The following is a 20,060-nucleotide window of genomic DNA, read 5'->3' as shown; positions in this document are numbered from 1 at the left end:
CACTCTGTGTCTCTGTATCTTTCTCTGTCTTTGTCTCTGTGTGTGTGTCTTTCTGTCTCTGTTGTCTCTCTGTGTGTATCTTTCGGTCTCTCACTCTGTGTGTGTATGTCTCTGTCTTTCTCTGTCTCTCTCTCTCTGCCTCTCTCTCTGCCTTTCTGTCTCTTTCTGTCTCTGTTGTCTCTCTGGGTGTCTTTCTGTGTCTCACTGTATCTCTGTATCTTTCTCTCTGTATCTTTCTGTCTCTCTGTCTTTCTCTCTCTGTGTGTGATTTTTTTTCTATCTCTGTTGTCTGTGTGTGTGTGTGTTTTGGTCTCACTCTGTCTCTCTCTCTGTCTCTCACTGTGTCTCTGTATCTCTCTCTCTCACACACACACACAAACACACACAGAGCAAGCTAACAAAGTATCTTAAGTGCCTGCAGAAAGCGAAGCTCGCTCCCTTTTACCCTGAATTGACACCCAACACAACAGGAGTTTCTCTCTCTCTCTCTCACCACACTTGTAATGTAAGTCCTGGAAGGTCCGCCTGCTCTTTTTCCAGCAGTGGACACACACACACACACACACACACACACACACACACACACACTCCCACACACACTCCGAAGGTGTGCTCAAATCTCACCGGCGTAGATTACCAGAAAGAATTCCCACACAGCTCCAAACAGGATTCAGAAGTTTGGACAATCAGTGGCTGACAGTCAGGGAGACCCACTCGTCTCTGCCCCTTGCCTTTTATCCCCCAAGCTAGGGTGGGGATAAGCTTGGACCAGCCCATAGATTTCCCACTGCTCTCCTCTCCCTTCTGTGCATCTGCGTCAGGTATGGGACCCAGCTGTTCTTCCTCTTCTTCCTCAGCCACCTTCAGATCTGGGGGCTGTTGCCTCTCCATGTGGGGGCTGATGGATGGCCCCGCCTCTGTCTCTTATCTCGGAAAGTTCCATTCCCACTTCCCCCTTGGAGCTCTCAGTTTGCCTTGATGTTGGCCCTGATTCCCACACCTCCTTATCTGATTCAGCTGCTGGAGGGGCTAGCGCCCGACAGGCCACAACATTAAGACACTCTTGTATTTAGTAAGATAAAAGTTTCCCTCACACATATGTGCTAGTCGTTCCTCATTCTAGGAGGCAGTGCTCATCTCCATTTCACAGCCGAAGAGCCAGCGCTGTCCGAAGATGTCTCCGGGGTCATGTGGCCGGCATGACTAAATGCCCAAGGCGTACGGAACGCTGTTACCTTCCCACCAATGGTGGTTCCTATTTTTCTACTTGCATTTTTTGCGTGCTTTCAAACTGCTAGATTGGCAGCAGCTGGGACAAGTAACGGGAGCTCACCCCGTTACGCGACACTAGGGATTCGAACTGCCGAACTTTGTGATTGACGCGCTCAGCGTCGGAGACCTTGACCCACCATATCCCTATTGTGTTTAGTAGAGACAAGTAAAAAAACAACTGAAAGCAAGCACTGGCACTTTTTGTTCATCGACTTTTTGTTTTTTGTTTTTTTAAAAAGGCCATTTGGGGATAGAAAAACACACGAGAGGTTACGGCGTAAGCAAATATGGCACAGAATAAATTAAAATCCAATCCCTGCTCCCCCCCCCCCCCACCTCTCCCCAACAGCCAAAACTCTTCCAGCTTGAGAGCTCAAGACAGCAATGCATTAATAAATACAAGACGGGTTCGTGGTGAGATTTCCAAGCTGGAAGGAAGGAACAGGAATTCCTCTCTCGCAAAGGAGAAAATCCAGGATGTTCAGGCAGGTTAACCCGAGGGAGAAAGGTCTGTTGAGCTGTGAGGGTGTGGGAAGAGTTAGAATTACTGCGTTTCCCCCAAAATAAGACAGGGTCTTATTTCCTTTTGACCCTCTCCCCTAAATAAGCGCTTGGCCTTATTTTCAGGGAGGTCTTATTATTTTTGAGGTGCAGGGGGCGGCGAGCGTGGTCACCTCATAGCTGCTGCTGTGTTGCAATATTTTGGTGGAGGTCTTATTTTCGGGGGGGGGTGGGCTTATTTCAGCGCACGTGCTCCAAAGCCCGATCGGGCTTATTATCCGGGGAGGTCTTCTTTTCAGGGAAACACGGTAGCTGAGTCCACAGTCTGTAGGAGTCCCGTATTCCCGACACCGGAAAGGAAAGGGATTGAGGTAGAGAAGGGACATCACTTGAGCCCAGGTTAAGGACTGTCGGGAAGGTTTTGAAGTATTGGCAGCGACAGCCCTCTGATCGGGATTAGGAAACGTAACACCGGTGTGGATCCTGTTTGCAAAACACATTTTATTGGGGGGCGGAGGGGGGGCGTGTGTTCTGCCTAGCGGAGTTGTGCCAACGAAGCGCAAGGCACACCCATCTGTCAACGTGGGTGAAATACAAACCAGCCTGCAACCAGCCCCAAAACAAGGCTACGAGGTGGTAGGCCTGAATCATTCACGGATAAGTCATTGCAAAATGGGGTAGGGAGGGGGTGGGGCAGGTAGAACTGCTGCTTGGGTTGAACTGACCCTTCTGGTTAAACCCGAGACGATCCATTTCATCGTTCATCTGGGAGGATCAGGGCATCTCCTGAAATATGGCACCATCGCTATTTAAGGTAGAAGATGAGGGGGGGGCACCCAATCGTCGGAGCAGATTCATGGTCCTCGCTCGGGGTTACCGAGCTGCCACGCAGATTCACTGGAATTTAGGATGCGACTTGGGAATGGTAAGAACGGGACATTGCGAAGTCTGTAAACACTGCAGTGCAACTGAAAAATGCAGTCTGTCGCCCCCTTCTGGTGAAAGGGACACATTTGAAGTAGTGCCTCCGCTGGCTAGTTGCTGGCATTGCAGCTCCGGACAGTCAAATCAGGCAAACTTGGCTCGGAGCTCATGAATTAATTAGGGCATCTTTCGGAAACCTGACAGCATGCTTGCATCGCCTCTTCTGCTTTCTCGCCCTTCAGCGGCCTTCGATCCAAAACACAACTGCTCTCTACCCTCCTCCCCATCTTCAGCGCACCCCTCCCCCTTGAGGCAAATGCTGCTCCACGCCCAGCGAAATCAAACTTGAATCTCGAGTCCAGCCGTGAGATTGATCGCAGGCCAGAGTCCTGTCACTGGCTTCCATTGTCTGTGCGCTTTTGGTCTCAGGCTGAGCTGTACTTGCTTTTGACGCAATTGGTGCGCATCAGCTGCAGCTGGCGGGCCACCTGGAGGACGCGGTAACGCTCGCGGAGGTTGCGGCGGCGTACGTGTTCGTTCGTGATCTCCTGCACATAGCAAGAGGGGAACCAGCCCTTCTTGCCGTCGGCTAGGCGTATGCCCTCGTACCAGCCTGTAGCATGGGGGATAGGAGAGGAAAGGAGAGGAGATGAGAGGAAGGAAAAGGAAAGGGGAGGAAAGGAGGGAAAGGAAAAGGAAGGAGGGAAGGGAAGAAAGACACAAAAGAGAGGAGAGGAGAGACAGGCAGAGGAGAGGAGAGACAGAAAAGAGAAGACAGAAAAGAGCCGAGAAGACAGAAAAGGGAGAAAAGAGGAAGATAGAAAAGAGGAGAGGCAGGCAGAAAAAAGGAGACAGCAAAGAGGAAAATAGAAAAGGAGAAGAAGACAGAAAAGAGGAGAGAGGAGAGGAGGACAGAAAATGGAAGAGAACAAGAGAGGAGAGGAAGATGTAAAATAGAAAACCAGAGGAGAGGAGGACAGAAAATAGAGGAGAGGAGAGGAGACAGGAAAGAGGAGAGGAGGAAGACAGAAAAGAGGAAGACCGCAAATAGAAGAGGAGAGGGGAAGCAGGCAGAAAAGAGGAGAGGAAGACAAAAAAGGAAAGGAGGAGAAGAGGAGACAAAAAAAAAGGAAACGGTCAGGACTTCTGCACCCTTTTCGTTGCCTCAAAATTTATTGGGAGTCTGTCCTGTCGCTTTGTGAAACTCCAACAAGCACATTGCTGCTGAATCAGCCCCGCCCTCGTCCCGTTAGTCCTCCACTTAACAACCATTCACTTAGCGACTCTTCGAAGTTGACAGCAGCGTTGAAAAAAAGGGAATTACTGCCCGACCATTTTCCACGCTTACGACTGTTGCCACATTCCCATCTTCAGGCGAGTCTTAAGGTCACATGTTTCTCACCCTTGGCCGGGAGGAATTCTGGGAGTTGAAGTCCACGCACCTTAAAAGTTGCCAAGACTGAGAAACACAGGTCTGGGGAGGCCCCAATAAGACACACACACACACACACACACACACACACACACGAGCCTACTTGCACCTTCTCTGACTCAGAAACGTTACTCAAAGGCGGGCGCTCTCACCGGAGCTCAGGAAGCTTTCGGCCTTTTACGGGGGGGGGGGGGGTGAGGGGGGAAGTGGGGTCAGAAAAGCTGCAACCAGACACCTAATTTTGTTTTGGGGTTTTTTTCTGCCATGCGAGGAAGGATGAGATTGAATATACTCCATGAAGGAGGATTCTTTGCGGCGGGGGAGAGCTTACGGCAGGGATGGCTAACCTTTTTGTCGTGTGCTGAAAGCGTGCATGCATGTGACAGCGCATGCACGCATGTGCCCACATTCATAATGCATTGCATGTACAACAAAACCTCCCCCATGTGCTACGCCCCCATGTATATGCGCGTGCACCCCTGTGCTCCCCATTTTGGGCCTAGCAGGCCTCCCTGCAGCCTCCTGGGACCAAGAACAGGCCATGGGGGGGGGAATACCCTCTGCGCCCCATTTTGGGCCTAGCAGGCCTCCCTGCAGCCTCCTGGGACCAAAAATAGGCCATGGGGGGGGGGAATACCCTCTGCGCCCCATTTTCGTCCTAGCAGGCCTCCCTGCAGCCTCCTGGGACCCAGAACAGGTAATGGAGGGGAATACTCTCTGCACCCCATTTTGGTCCTAGCAGGCCTCCCTGAGCCTCCTGGGACCAAGAACAAGCCATTGGAGGTGGGGGAATACCCTCTGCGCCCCTTTTGGGGCTAGCAGGCCTCCCTGCAGTCTCCTGGGACCAAAAACGGGCTGCAGGGAGGCACACCGCGGCCCCTTCACTCCACACCCACCGCTCATGCGTGGCAGAGATCAGTGACGTGCGGTGACGTTTATGACTGGTGAGGCTGGTGACGTCATCAAACCACATGGTTGCTCCGATCGCACGGGCGCAGCCCAAACGAAGAAGTTTCTTTAGCTCCAGCCTCAATCAGCGCAGCCGGGGTCCCCTTCATCTTGCCTCAGGAAGGAGGGGAATGGGACCACGTGTGCAGGGGAAGGGGATCGCGGCTCTGCTAATCTGAGGCTGGGCGCTGAGGAGCCGCCTGCACACGTGGTCCCATTCCCCTTGCAAGGATCCCGGGCTCGCCCGATGCAAAAAATGCCTAGGTATCGTGTTTCCCCGAAAATACAACCTGTCCCGCGCTCACTGACCTAGCGTTATCCCGAAAGCGCCAAGTTACAGGAGCCGGGGGTGGGGGGAGCGCTCACGTTGCTTGCCGCCTTCAGTATACCACTAGGTTGGGGAGTGGCGTTCTGTCCGGCCAGAGGGGAGAGTTGACGGGCGGCTGCTCTCTTGTGAACTGGCTCCCGAAGAGCCGGGCACAGCAGCAGCCACCCGGTAAATCCCCTCTCCAGCCGGGAAAAGCGCCATTCACTGACCTCAGCAGCCGCCTGGCAAATCCCCTCTCCAGCCGGGAAAAGCGCCATTCACTGACCTAGGGGGTACCAAGCCCTTGCGCAGCTCTCCCAGGCCACCGCTGCTGGCTCCTGCTGCCCGCCGCTGGCTGCTGCTGCCCGCCGCCGCCCACCGCCGCCCTGCTCCGCTCCGCGCATAACTTCCAAACTCCAAAACTTCCAGCATCGGCCGCTCTAGGAGTGCTCTCTATGGTGGGCCGGCTGCCGGACAGAGAGTTTTCCGGACAGAGTCTTCCAGCAGCCGGCCCACCATAGAGAGCACTCCTAGAGCGGCCGATGCTGGAAGTTTTGGAGTTTGGAAGTTATGCGCGGAGCGGAGCGGGGCGGTGGGGGGCGGTGGCGGGCAGCAGCAGCTAGCGGCGGTGGCCTGGGAGAGCTGCGCAAGGGCTTGGTACCCCCTAGGTCAGTGAATGGCTCTGCTAATCTGAGGCTGTGCGCTGAGGATGCTGGAAGTTTTGGAGTTTGGAAGTTATGCGCGGAGCGGAGCGGGGCGGCGGCGGGCAGCAGCAGCCAGCGGCGGGCAGCAGGAGCCAGCAGCGGTGGCCTGGGAGAGCTGCGCAAGGGCTTGGTATCCCCTAGGTCAGTGAATGACTCTGCTAATCTGAGGCTGTGCGCTGAGGATGCTGGAAGTTTTGGAGTTTGGAAGTTATGCGCGGAGCGGGGCGGCGGCGGGCAGCAGGAGCCAGCAGCGGTGGCCTGGGAGAGCTGCGCAAGGGCTTGGTACCCGCTAGGTCAGTGAATGGCGCTTTTCCCGGCTGGAGAGGGGATTTGCCGGGCGGCTGCTGAGGTCAGTGAATGGTGCTTTTCCCGGCTGGAGAGGGGATTTGCCGGGCGGCTGCTGCTGTGCCCGGCTCTTCGGGAGCCAGTTCACAAGAGAGCAGCCGCCCGTCAACTCTCCCCTCTGGCCGGACAGAACGCCACTCCCCAACCTAGCGGTATACTGAAGGCGGCAAGCAATGTGAGTGCTCCCCCCACCCCCGGCTCCTGTAACTTGGTGCTTTCGGGATAACGCTAGGTCAGTGAGCGCAGGACAGGTTGTATTTTCGGGGAAACACGGTACCTAGGCATTTTTTGCATCGGGCGAACCCGGGATCCTTGCAAGGGGAATGGGACCACGTGTGCAGGCGGCTCCTCAGTGCACAGCCTCAGATTAGCAGAGCCGCGATCCCCTTCCCCTGCACACGTGGTCCCATTCCCCTCCTTCCTGAGGCAAGATGAAGGGGACCGCGGCTGCGCTGATTGAGGCTGGAGCTGAGGAGCCTCCTGCACACGTCCTATTCCCCTTGCAAGGATCCTGGGCTCGCCCGATGTAAAAAATGGCGAGATCGGCACACTTGGGGCTGCTGCTGAGATGTCCAGGGAGGCTAAAGCAAGCCGCGCGCCTCTCCCAGCCACTTTCACGGCTTCCTGGAGTAATTTTTTTTATATTTTCATGATGAGAGCGGTGAGGCTCTGCCTCCCCTGCCTCCCTGACTGCACGTCACTGGCAGAGATCCAAAAATCATCTGCCTGGCGGGAGGCGCATGCGCAATGAAGCTGAGCTGGGGGGACAACTCATGTGCCTACAGGTTCGCCATCATGGGCTTACAGCTGGGGGTTAAGGGTGGCTATAAGGTTATAAGACTTTAAGAACAGAGGTCCCCAGCCCCAGGTCTGTGGCCCGGCCCCAGACCCCAGCATGCCGGAAACTGGACCGCACAAACGAGGGAAGCCCCATCCATGAGATGCAAGCAGCATGTGAAACCACACCTTCTTTGGTCCACGGAAAAACCTCTCTCCACGGAAACGGTCCCTGGTGGCCCAGAAGATTGGGGGCCGCTGCTCTAGACTGACTACGACTCGATGTTACCCAGTACATGAGATTAAAGTTGAGTTTAGTTCAAGGGGACAATACAGACAACAACCCTGCAGTTCTCAGAAGTCATTTGCTATCACTTTTTCCTCAGATGCTTACAGCCTAGCCTGGGATCACTTGGTGGTCTCCCTTTCAAGTCCTGCTGGAGCAGCACAGCATTAACACCGTCGGGACGGCCAGGGTTTTAAACGCTGGAGGGCCATTTTCTTCAAGGAGACCCCTCTCTCTCTCTGTGTGTTGGGGACTTTAGCTTCCAGCTGGCTGAGAATTTGGGAAGGTGCCGGAGTCACCGAAAGGACCTTGAAGGATCGGAAGAGAATGCTTTAGCAGAGAACTCTGCTAAAAAAAGCCACCATCTTTGAGTTAGGAAGCCCCATGGCCCAGGCTCCCAATTTCTAAAAACGTTCAAAGAAGGAGAAGAAGCCGCAATTTGGTCCCAACCGTTAGGGAGGGTCACATCCCCGAGCTCACCCTCAGTTTTGCGCACCACGTTGACAATGTCCGTCGGTTCGAGACTCAGCTCGTCTGCCTGGGCTGCGCTGTAGGTCTCTGTGCACTGCACCTGGGGACAATCTGCAGAAAGGGAAGAGAGAGAAAAACAACAACTGAATTATTATTACTATTATTGTTGTTGTTGTTGTTATTGTTGTTGTTATTGTTGTTATTATTATTATTATTATTATTATTATTATTATTATTATTATTATTATTATTATTATTCGATTGTGTCATAGCGGCCAGTTGTTTCGCCAGATTTGGCATTGATTACTAGTCGGGCCCCACCCAGGGGCCTAGGACGTCGTAACGTATTTTCGTAATATACGTGCAGATCCAAGCAGTGCAGCTTTTTGCATTTGACTGATGGTGATTTTGTCACGTTTTAACTGTTTTAAATGTAATTCCAGTGCTTTTGGAATAGCACCCAGTGTGCCGACTACCACTGGAATTACCACTGCTGGTATAATAATAATAATAATAATAATAATAATAATAATAATAATAATAATAATAATAATAACAACAACAACAACAACAACAACAACAACACCAATAATAATAATAATTGGAAGATTAAAGTCCAAACTGAGTGGAGGAAACATCATAAAAGCCATAAATACCTGGACTATACCTGTAATTCAATACTCTGCAGGAATAATTGACTGCACCCAGATGGAGTTGGACAATTTGGACAGAAAAACAAGGAAGCTTATGATAATGAATCATGCTTTGCACCCTAAAAGTGATGTTGATCGATTGTATCTACCAAGAGCAGAAGGTGGTCGAGGACTCCTACAAGTAAAGCAGACTGTGGAAGAAGAAAGGCACAGCTTGAATGATTACATCCAGAAACGGGAAGAACCAATGATTAAGGAAGTAAATAAAAGAGGCCTTTTGAAGACAACTAAGTTAAAAGCTGAATATAAGAAAGAAGTAATTGAGAAGCGAGCTGGAAATTAGAAAAGCAAAGCCATGCATGGCCAATACTTGAAAGGTGTTGAAGGCAAAGCTGACCAAAAACTAACTTGGAACTGGTTAAGATCAGGAGTACTGAAAAAAGAAACAGAAGGCTTTATTTATTTTGGCAGCTCAAGAACAAGCCTTAGCCACAAACTGCATGAAGGCAAAAATTCAACATGTTACCACCAACAGCAAATGTCGCCTCTGTAATGAGAAAGATGAGACGGTCGACCACTTGATCAACGGGTGCAGCAAAATTTCACAAACTGACTACTTACAACATCATTCACTGGAAATTGTGCCAAAAGTTTGGATTTGAGTACAGCAAAAACCACTGGGACCATCAGATTGAGAAGGTTTTAGAGAATGAGAAAGTCAAGATCTTGTGGGACTTCAGAATCGAGACTGACAGGCACTTGGCCTACAACACGCCGGACATAACAATAATTGAAAAGACAAAAGTATGGTTCATTGACATTGCAATACCTGGTGATGCATGAATTGATGATAAACAGCAAGAAAAAATCACAAAATACCGGGACTTGCAAATTGAGGTTGAGAGACTGTGGAAAAAGAAATCATGTGTTGTCCCAATTGTAATTGGAGCCCTTGGAGCAATACCCAAAGGACTACCTCGCTATTTGGAAATTCTAAATTTACTTGACTTGAACATTCTGACTCTATAAAAAACCACCCTACTTGGAACAACTGATATCCTCCGACGTTACCTTAACAGTTCCTAAGTCCTTGGTTAGGACTCGAGCTGTTGAGCTACCAACCAGCCCCAAAGGCTGTGAATCTCACCAAAGATTAACCACGCAATAATAATAATATTTTTTTAAAAAAGGAAAGAAGGACAACATAGGGAAAGGTATTAAGTATCTCTGTAGTGGTAGGAAATAAATTTCCTGGCAACAACTAAGAACAACTAAGAAATCAGGGTTGACTTGAGAGTAAAGCCACAGATGGACAGTGATTGGCCCCTCCCATAGGAAATAAAAGAGGAGCGAAAGGGGAGTGGGTTTTTGCAGGAAGCAATTCGTTCATTAGTTCGTTTCAGGAGTGTGAAGATCTGTCCGTGAATCTCAGAGACTCTGTGCCCAGTCTTTCCTTGCACTGCACTGCATTTGGAAAAATATTTATATGGCAGCTTTCCAAGATAGATAAGGTCTATGGTCATAAATTCACCTTTGAAAGTCTGTTTGCCAGGCCTTTGCTGAATGTGAATGAGAGGAATAAAAGGGGTTTTGTCAGGACCAGGAATCTGCTTTTTGTGCTTTTGGGGGAAGCATACGTCAGAACAGTTTCATCTTCCAGTCCCTTAATCAAATTTGTTACTCTCCTGCTTCCTCTAGCCTCCAGCCTTCACCACTAAAGATAACTGGGCTTTAGGTAAAATTGCAAATTGGGAAAGGAAAAAAAAATCAGCCCTGTCACAGAATAACAAATTTAGCCTGAAAGCCAAGTTGTTTCAAAGGTCAAGATATGAGAAATGGCTTTGTGCATTTAAATCATGGCTATCTTAGCCTGTCCGGTGGAGGCTACCGTTGACTGATCCAGAAGCCGTGGGAGAGGAATGTGATGTTCCTCAATTTTCCCAGCCTTTCGGAATAGCAGGTAAAGAAAACCATGTTAGCATGGAGTAGGAACTTTGGTTACAGCATAGATTTGGACAATTGGCGAGACTTATGGGAAAGAAACAGAAAGTTAACTTTAGCCACCTCGTATAAGGAAAACTTATACAAGATGTTCTACAGGTGGCACATCCCACCCACAAGATTAGCTAAAATGAACAAAAATGTATTGCCACGATGTTGGAAATGCAATGCTGCACTAGGGACCTTCTACCATATGTGGTGGGAGTGCACAAAAGCTAGGGCTTTTTGGCACCAGATAAGAAAGTATTTGGAAGAGATGCTAAATCAAAAGATGGAGTTGAGGCCAGAATTATTTCTACTAGGAATCACAAAAGAAAAACACGCCAAAAGTGGACTATATTTGATGCTGCATATTTTAATGGCGGCAAGACAGGTTTTTGCACAAAAATCGAAAAATAAAGAGACTCCCTCAGAACAAGAAATAATAAATAAGATACTGACGTGCGCAGAGATGGACAGACTGACTCTAGAGCTCAGAGACAAGGGTGAGATGGAATATTACGAAATCTGGGACAAATGGTACTGATGGTTAGAAATGAGGGGAAAAGGCTGGGACAGAAAAAGACAGACAAGTTAAGAATTGGAAAATATGGTACCGTATATTCCGTATAAGGCGACTGGGTGTATAAGACGACTCCCTACTTTTAGGTGCCTGCAAGCTGGCTGAAGGCCTCCGCGCTGCCGGGCTTTCGTACTTTGAGCTCACCACCTTCCTCCTCCAGACCATTAGCCAGACCTTACTAAGCCATCCCAGCCCTCATCCATCCATGTGCCCAGGCGAGGAGCGCCGAGGTTAATGATTGAAAGGCCGGCATCTGTGCTGGTGATGGCGCGGCTTTTTGCTTGGCGGCGTTGCTTTTTCTTTTGTTTTGGTTTTTTGGTATACCCGGCGTATAAGACGACCCCCGATTTTTGAAATAATTTTTTGGGGTTGAAAAGTTGTCTTATACGCCTGAAAATACGGTATTAAGAATGTGTGATAGGTAGGAATTGGATATGTATTTGTATGATTAGTAATTATATAAAAGAAAGGGTCGACGGACAGGTAATCTGACTGACTACATACACCTATGTAATGGATATAAAATGTAATTGTAAGATCTAATCACTATATGGAAATGTTTAGGTCAGAAATGTCGCACTATGTCCAATGTTTTTAATGTTTAGCTAATAAAAAAACTTTTTAATATTTTTTTTTACTAGCCTTTGAACAAGAAGCAGTGGAAAGAGAGGGAGGGGGGAGGTTTAAAAGGAAGACAGCCAAAAACTCTCACCCCAATCTTCATAAATGGTTTCCTGCTTGTTATTAGGCTGGGACTCGTGGCTTGGGAAAGCACCCATCCAGCGGTGCATATCGGATCTGGAAGAGACAATTTTGGAGATGCACTATTTGGGTTGGATTCATTCATTCATTCATTCATTCATTCATTCATTCATTCATTCATTCAATGACAATCGTGATTTGGATGACTGAGAATCTCTACAGACTTTTCGCTATACAATTTGGGATGAACACCCTTCCAATGGTGTGGGAGTAGGAATGGATTTCCAGAGGGGAAAAAAATTGCAGACGACAGGAACCAGGAGCAGCAGCCAGGTGACGCTGAGGAAAAAGATAAACCTACAACCTATCAACGACCCTCTAAAACAGGGGTGTCAAACTCAAGGCCCAGGGGCCAGATCCGGCCTGCAGGGTACTTAGATCTGGCCTGTGGGCTGCCCTGGAAACAGCAAAGGACCAGCCCGTGGTGTTTCTGCCAGCAAAAATGGGCTTCCAAGCTCTGTTTTCACTGGCAGAGGGTTGCAGAAAGCCATGGCAGCCGAAAACGGAGCTCGGGAGCCCGTTTTTGCTGGCGGAGTGCTCGGGCCACCACAGGCGCACCCAACTCAAGTGACATTAAACTGGCCACGCCTACCCTGGCCACCCCTCCACCCTGAGGTCAAACACAACCCTGAGGACAAAGGTAAACCTCCAAGTGGCTCAAGGACCCTCTAAAAAGGATGCAAATGACCAGCTGCTTGCAAGGCATATAAATCCTTCCCTTCCCCACCATCCAGTCAGAGCTGAAGAAGCTTCTCGGATGAGAAGCAAAACGTCTTCAAAGAAAAACCAAAAAAGTCCAGTTGCCTCTTGAAAAAAAAAAAAGCACCTTTGGGACAACCATGACCTGGAAAGACTGTGAATCTCCATAGATACTTCTAGAGCTAGATCTCACGTTCTAGCCCTCTGAAAAAAAGCAGCCTGCTCTGATTATTTCTCTTTTCTATTTATAAATGGGATGCAGTTACTGTTGTGGCCCACCAGTGGCCAACTGAGCTGGCAGCAGAGTCGGACTGTGAGCAGGTTGGGGAGGAACATCGGCCAGTCCTGAAGTTTGGGGAAGGATTTGAGAAGTGCTGTGCGTCAGAGTCAGAAATGGGGCCAGGGCCGTCCGACAGTTATCAGCTGCTTTGGGAGCTGGATATCAGTGGGGCAGAAGAACAGCTGGAGCCTGTTCCCGATGTGTTCATGCGCAAAGCTGCCAGGAGAAGGGAACAGCTAAGGAACAAGGCTCAAATTGGGAGTAAAGCCACAGGGTGGACGGTGGATGGCCCCTCCCATAGGGAATAAAGAGGAGCGAGAGGAGAGGGGAGTTTGCAGGAGACAATGAGTTCAATTCATTAGGGTGAAGATCTGTTCCTGACTTCTTGCCAAGTAATTGCTGCTACAGCATGGCATTTGGAAGATATCTGCCTGACAACTCTCCAAGCCTGATAAAGGTCTGTAGTTGTGAAATCTCATGAAAAACTGTTTGCCGGGACTTTGCTGGAGAGCAATTCCCTTTAACCCATATAAAAGAGCTGTTATCAGAACGAGGAGTCCGCTTCATGATCTTGGGAGGCCTAGGTCAGAACAGTTACTACCACCTTTGCTAACTCTCTTCACCCCCTATGCGGCTACTCACTGGGTCGGGGCGCGACAGAGGCGTTCGGCACTCCGCCCTTGGTGATTCTCCATCAACGTCAGGTAGAAGCTGTTCTCTGCGTTTGGGCCGGTGGTGGTGTCCTCGCAACTCTGGGCTTGGACTAGCGAACGATGGGCATAATCCAGCACCACAAAGCGTTCTGAGCTGCAGGAGCAGATCCGGAAACGGAAGCAAAGAAAACCTATTAGCGAATCCCAGATCAGTTGCTTTCAAAGACATGTGACTGGCGGTAGCTGATTCCCCCCCCCCCCCCAATGGCTGTTTCCAGATCAGTGGGCCTGCACGTGGGATCAAGGTCAACCATTGTGGAGACTTAGACGGGTGGGCTTCAAAAATTGCAGCAACGGGTTCGCTGCCCTGTTGCTGGGTGGGCGTGGCCATGGTGGGCGTGGCCTAGTTGGCTTCCTTCACCACAGCGGGAGGGGGCATTTTCACCCTCCCCAGGCTCCGGAGGCTTAACTTGAGCCTCCAGGAGGGCGAAAACTGCTTCCCCCTGCTTCCGGAGGCCCTCCAGAGGATGGAAACAGGCCAGTTTCTGGACTTCCGGAACTTCCGGTAGGCCTGCTTTTCGCCCTCTCCAGGCTCCGGAGGCTTTCCTCAAGTCTCCGAGAGGGCGAAAACTGCTTCTCCCTGCTGCCGGAGGCTCTCTGGAGGATGGAAACAGGCCAGTTTCTGGACTTCCGAAACTTCCGGTAGGTCCGTTCCCCTCTTCCCCGAGCCTCTGTGCGGGCCCTGCATTTACCTCGCATGATGAATGGGCCACGTGGAGACTCCTGGGAGAGGCAGGGTGGGGTGGGAGGAGCAGGGCCAGCTAGAAGTGGCATTTGGGGGCTCGTCAAACTGCTCAGAATCTTCGTGCGAACCCCCAGTAGCCCACCCCTGGCTCCTGCACATGAATAGATCTGGAAGCTCCCCAACCAGAGGTCTCTGGTTTAGATCGCTACGGTTCTCATCCAGGAGTAGGGGAGAACCTGGGGCATTAGCAATAGCACTTGAGACTTCTATATCGCTTCATAGGGCCTTCCAGCTCTCTCGAAGCAGTTTATAGAATTGGCATATTGCTACCAACAATCTGGGGCATCATTTTACCGACTTCGGAAGGATGGAAGGCTTAGTTAGCCTCGAGCTAGTCAAGATTGAACGGCTGGCAGTAGGCAGAATTAGCCTGCAATACTGCATTCTAACCACTCTGCCACCACGGCTCCTGTAATCATTCCACTAGGCAAGATGCCCCAGAGGCTGAAGTCTTTTTGCAACATCTGTTGTTGTTGTTGTTTTGTTTTAAAAGCAAGTTTCTAGCCCTCAAGATTTGAAGCAGGAGGTTTGGAAAACAGTCCATTCTCAAACTTGCAAAATTTGCCGAAGCAGAACCATAGCCCAAACTTTGCGGTCTCCCCAATTCTCCATCCCCCTCAAAACTTGACCTTGGGGGCAGAGGTCAAGTTTGCCCTCCTCCTGCTGCCTCTTCTGTAAATCATCATCATTTAATGACCCCCATAATCCTTCTGGGCAGCTAAATGGAGCTAGCAGAGTGTTTAATGGCCGGATGCCATTCATGTTGCCAATGCGGAGTTTTGTATAGCAGATATTATTCTCATTGTGCCCATAGAGAGAAAGATCTGCCTCTACCTAGGATCGAACTCACAGCCCCTTGATTGGGAGGCAAGAGCTCCACCTCTAGGCCACTGCACCACTGCTTCCTGCTCCTTCTATAGATATACCCCTTTAAATGCAGACTAGTCGCCCTGTTGCGAGAATTTTCAGCCTAGGCCTTCTGCTCCTTCTCTCACCTCTTGCGCTGAGTGACCAGCAGCAGGTCGTTGAAGAGGAACAGGTAGATGGGGATCAGTTTCGGCTTGTTGCCAAAGATGGTGCCACGATGCACAACTTCCAGGAGTTCTCCTTGCTTTAACAGCTGTCGGGTCTGGGAAATGATCGGAATGGCCTAAATCGGAAAGAGAATCATTAAAAAAAGTTCCTGGAAGCCACCTGGATTTTTTTTTAAATGTTATTTTTATATAAACAATCCATTTTCCATTAACCAGTGTGTCGTCTGGGTACAAATATTTTGTGCCAACATTAAAATATGCAATCTTATTCATTATTTAATCCCATTTTAGCTTAATTTTCAATACCTTAAGAATCTATTATAACAATCCCGTTGTAATGTATTTAACTCTACTAGTTATATTAACTGTTAATACATTTTCTATACTTTAGATAACTTCTTTCACTAGTAATTCTTATGTCTATTCTCTAACCATCGGTAAAAATATTCCCAAATTGTATAATAATCCGTTTGTTCTTTCTCTTTGATAGCCAGTGTCGATATATTTATTTCTGCACATTCTAATATTTCTCTAATCACATTCTCCTCGATAGGGATCTCTCCGTTTTTCCAATTTTGTGCAAATATGATCCTAGCTGCTGTTATAACATGAATAATCAAATATACATTTTCTTTATTATAATTTTCTGGTACAATCAGTGAACAAAGATTCTCTGAGCAAATTCACAGATTAGGGCCGTGTTTCTTAACCTTGACGACTTTGATGGATGGACTACAACTCCCAGAATTCCGCAGCCAGTTTTGCTGATTGTGGCATTCTGGGAGTTGAAGTCCTCACATCTGAACATAGCTGAAATTGAGAAACTTTGTGGTGGCTGGCTATGGAATTCTGGGAATTGAAGTCCACACTTCACATTTGTTAGGACAAGCCAGGCGTTGCCCTGTCAGCTCCAGCATGAATGCGAGCGCTGGCCAGCTGACTTCGGCCTTCTTTTGAGGCCGTTTTTTGCCCTCCAGAGGCTTCCTTGAAGTCTCCGGAGTGCGAAAAAACGCCCCTATGGGCAAACCGGAAGTTCAGCAACGGACTTCCGGTTTGCTCATAGAGCCGTTTTTCACCTCCGGAGCCTTCCCTGAAGCCTCCGGAGGGCCTCTGGGGCGGGGGGCAGGCTGTTTTCGCCCTCCTCAGGCTCCTAGAAAGCCTCTGGAGCCTGGGAAGGGCGAATAAAGCATGTCAAAAGCTGGGTCACGCCCGTATGCACGCTGGGGTCACACGCATAGCCTTATAGGTGTGGCACACCCACACACAACCCTGCACTCCCCCTGCTTTTGGCACACAAGTCAAAAAAGTTTAGCCATCCCTGGGTTAGGGTATGCCAAGGGAGACATTTTTTTAATAGTGAGCTTGCCAAAATGGCAGTGCTTAATGTGTCAAACCGAGTTCGTTATACCTGTCGAACTGGGTGATCTGAGGATCCCTTGCAGAAAAATATCACCACGCCACCTCCCAAAGGCACAAGTGGACTACAGAAGGAATAGATCAGATATCCAGCTCTGGCTTATCAATGGAGACCGAGTGGAGCACGTGGAGAATTTTACATTTCTGGGTGTTATCATTAAAAGAGTACCTGACCTGGGCCGCTCACATTGCAGCACCGGTCAAAAGGGCCCAGGAGAGATTATATTACCTGAGACTTCTCAGGAAACAACAACTGGTTGAAAATCTGCTGGTGACCTTCTACCGCTCCACCATAGAGAGTATTTTAACTTACTGCACCTGTGTATGGTTTGCAGGACAGCGTTCCTGTCTGGCCCAGAGGATCATGGGTTGCCCTCTCTCCTCTTTGGAAGAGCTCTATAGCTCCCGCTGCCTTAAGAAAGTTCAAAACATTCTTAAAGATCCATCTCATCCTGGGCATCCTTTTTTTTTTTTGAACTATTACCATCTGGCAGACGGTACAGGATAATAAAAGCAAGGACAAATAGGCTGAAAAACAGCTTCTCTCCCAGGGCAGTAACTCTACTGAACTCCACTGTATAGTGCAGTGATGGCGAACCTATGGCACGCATGCCACAGGTGGCACGCGGAGCCATTTGTCAGGGCACGCGAGACGCCGCCCTGTCAGCTGGCGAGCGCGCATGCGGAGTGAGGTCTTGCAACTTCCGGTTTGCTCGGAGGGTCGTTTTGAGTGCTCCGAAGGTGTCAGGGAAGCCTCCTGACGGTCCCTGAAGCCTTCGGAGCGCTTAAAACGACCCTCCTGCAACTTCCAGTTTGCTCGGAGGGTCGTTTTGAGTGCTCCGAAGGCGTCAGGGAAGCCTCCTGATGGTCCCGTGAAGCCTCCGGAGGGCGTCTGTGGGGTGGGGGGAGGGGAGGCTGTTTTCCCCCTCCCCAGGCTCCTATAAAGCCTCTGGAGCCTGGGAGGGCGAAAAAAAACCATGTAAAAAGGGGGGGGGAGTGCCTGTGGTGCGCACATGCACACTGGGGGGTCGCACATTGTTATGGGTGCAGCACGCCCGCACAGGACCCCCCTGCGCTCCCCCCACTTATGGCACGCGAGCCAAAAATGGTTCGCCATCGCTGGTATAGTGCAATATGAATGCAATGTCGGGTTTTCAATTTCAATCATATGGCATGTGAAGGATGTGTGTTTGTGTTTTTATATTTACACCGAAGATGGCATTTAATTTCATTGCACGATGTGCAGGGACAATAAAGTAAACAACCCCAGGCAGCTGTATCTTCTCTTAAATTCCCAAATTCATTGCAAGCCCACGGAGACAAGTTGTGGCAGGCTACAGCAAGGCCAAAAGACGGGCCCAGGCCAAACCCCTTCTGACCTTCAGCTTATCAAACTCAATCTTGCTGGCCGTGTGAATCAGTTCTTCCATATGACGCATGCGGCCGACCTCGGAGTTGCATTCTTCAATGATCTAAAGCAGAGATTTGGAGACAGATGTGAGGCAGAAGAGAGAGAAAAAAACCCATCAGCATCAGGGTTGTGTTTGACCTTGGGGGCCCTGGATGGGGGCGTGGCCAGCTCAACGCCACTCATGTTGGGGGCACCTGTGGCGGCCCGAGGGCTCCGCCAGCGAAAACGGAGCTCCATTTTTGCTGGCAGGCGGTTCCAGGAAGCTGTCGCTGCCAAAAACAGAGCTTCGGAGAGCTCCGTTTTCATTGGCAGAAGCGCCGTAGGCCGGTCCTTCACTGTTTCCCAGGGTGGGGTCCCACGGGCCAGTTCTAAGCACCCCGCGGGCCGCATCTTACTTGTGGGCCTTGAGTTTGACATCACTGTTTTAGAGGGTGCCAGGTTGGATGGATGGATGAATAGATAGATAGATGAAAGATGGATGAATAGATAAGATAGACAGATAAATAGATAAATAGATAGATAGATAAATAGATGATGGATGGATGGATAGATGGATGGGTGGGTAGGTAGGTAGGTAAGTAAGATAGGTTGATAGGTAGGTAGGTAGGTAGGTAGGTAGGTAGGTAGGTAGGTAGGTAGATCGATAGATGATGGATGGATGGATATGTAGGTAGGTAGGTAAGTAGGTAAGTGGATGGATGGATGGATAGACAGAGATGTCAGATGGATGAATAGATAAGATAGACAGATAAATAGATAAATAGATGATGGATGGATGGGTAGATAGGTAGGTAAGTAAGATAGGTTGATAGGTAGGTAGGTAGGTAGGTCGATCGATAGATAGATAGATGATGGATGGATATGTAGGTAGGTAAGTAAGTAGATGGATGGATGGATGGTTGGATGGATGGGTGGTTGGGTGGGTAGATAGGTAGGTAGGTAGATGATAGATAGATAGATAATGATGATGGATGGATATGTAGGTAGGTAGGTAAGTGGATGGATGGATGGATGGATTTGTGGGTGGGGGGGGTAGATAGATAGATAGATAGATAGATAGATAGATAGATAGATAGATAGATAGATAGATGATGGATGGATAGGTAGGTAGGTAGGTAAGTAGATAGGTAGGTAGGTAGATTATAGATAGATAAATAGATAGATAACCATCCATCCATCCATCCATCTATAATCTATCTAATCAATCTGCCTGTCTGTTTATCCGTCCGTCCGTCCATCCATCCATCCGATTTAGTCCCTGATGCCTCTAAAGAAGAAGAATTGTAGCTCAGGGTCGAAATGAGGGCTCCGTGGTGCTCTCTGAGCTTGGTTGTTTGATTGCAGATGTTTCATCACTCAATCTAGGTGACATCATCAGGGCTTGTCTCTATTCATGGCTTCTTTTACCTTGGAAACAGAAGCCAGGGCCTTCAGAGCGTTTTGTTCTCGCAAAGACGCTTCCTCCGTCCGGCGCAGGATATTCTAGACACACAGAAAATAAAACCAAGAGGAAGGAACTTCTGGTTAGAAGGGAGCAAAGGCCCCGAATTCAGAAGAGTTTGAACTGGGCATGCCCTGGTTTTAAGACGGAAGCTCAGGTAAACCCAATTATTGAAAATATTCCAAGAGGAATCTATTGAGGTTCAAACACGACCAGAGAGAACAGGCTGGTGTTGGATCATTAATTGGAAAAGTTAGACCGGAAAAGTTTGGGGTTTAAATTATAAGGGCAGAATCAAATGTGAAACTTTTGGCACACCTCTGGTTCAGCATCCCATCCTCACAATCCTAAAACCCTTCCTCCAACTGGGTTTCTG

The 20,060-nt window shown here is 49.3% G+C and overlaps 1 protein-coding gene across 2 annotated transcripts in view; it reads right to left on the bottom strand.

The window, feature by feature from the left end:
* Nucleotides 1-2,254: 2,254 nt before the first annotated feature.
* LOC309401075 (rho guanine nucleotide exchange factor 15-like) overlaps nt 2,255-20,060 on the bottom strand; it is a 97,233-nt gene continuing 79,427 nt past the window's right edge. The window contains exons 10-17 of one of the 2 annotated variants that reach the window (XR_014176753.1): nt 19,651-19,725; nt 18,212-18,304; nt 15,378-15,532; nt 13,567-13,731; nt 11,896-11,981; nt 7,977-8,078; nt 7,605-7,804; nt 3,172-3,310 (exon numbers count right to left, since the gene is read on the bottom strand). Coding sequence is in view for 1 of the 2 variants with exons in the window: in XM_081970019.1 (XP_081826145.1) it covers nt 3,123-3,310; nt 7,977-8,078; nt 11,896-11,981; nt 13,567-13,731; nt 15,378-15,532; nt 18,212-18,304; nt 19,651-19,725 (864 nt within the window). In the remaining variant the exon portion in view is untranslated. Of the gene's footprint in view, nt 3,311-7,604; nt 7,805-7,976; nt 8,079-11,895; nt 11,982-13,566; nt 13,732-15,377; nt 15,533-18,211; nt 18,305-19,650; nt 19,726-20,060 lie in introns of both variants that reach the window. The other variant, XM_081970019.1, reaches the window with a different exon arrangement.

The sequence above is a fragment of the Natrix helvetica genome, assembly GCF_964273705.1.
Source record: "Natrix helvetica genome assembly, chromosome: Z".
NCBI lineage: Eukaryota > Metazoa > Chordata > Lepidosauria > Squamata > Natricidae > Natrix > Natrix helvetica.
The sequence above is the reverse complement of the archived record's forward strand: the minus strand, read 5'-3'. Positions and strand labels throughout refer to the sequence as shown.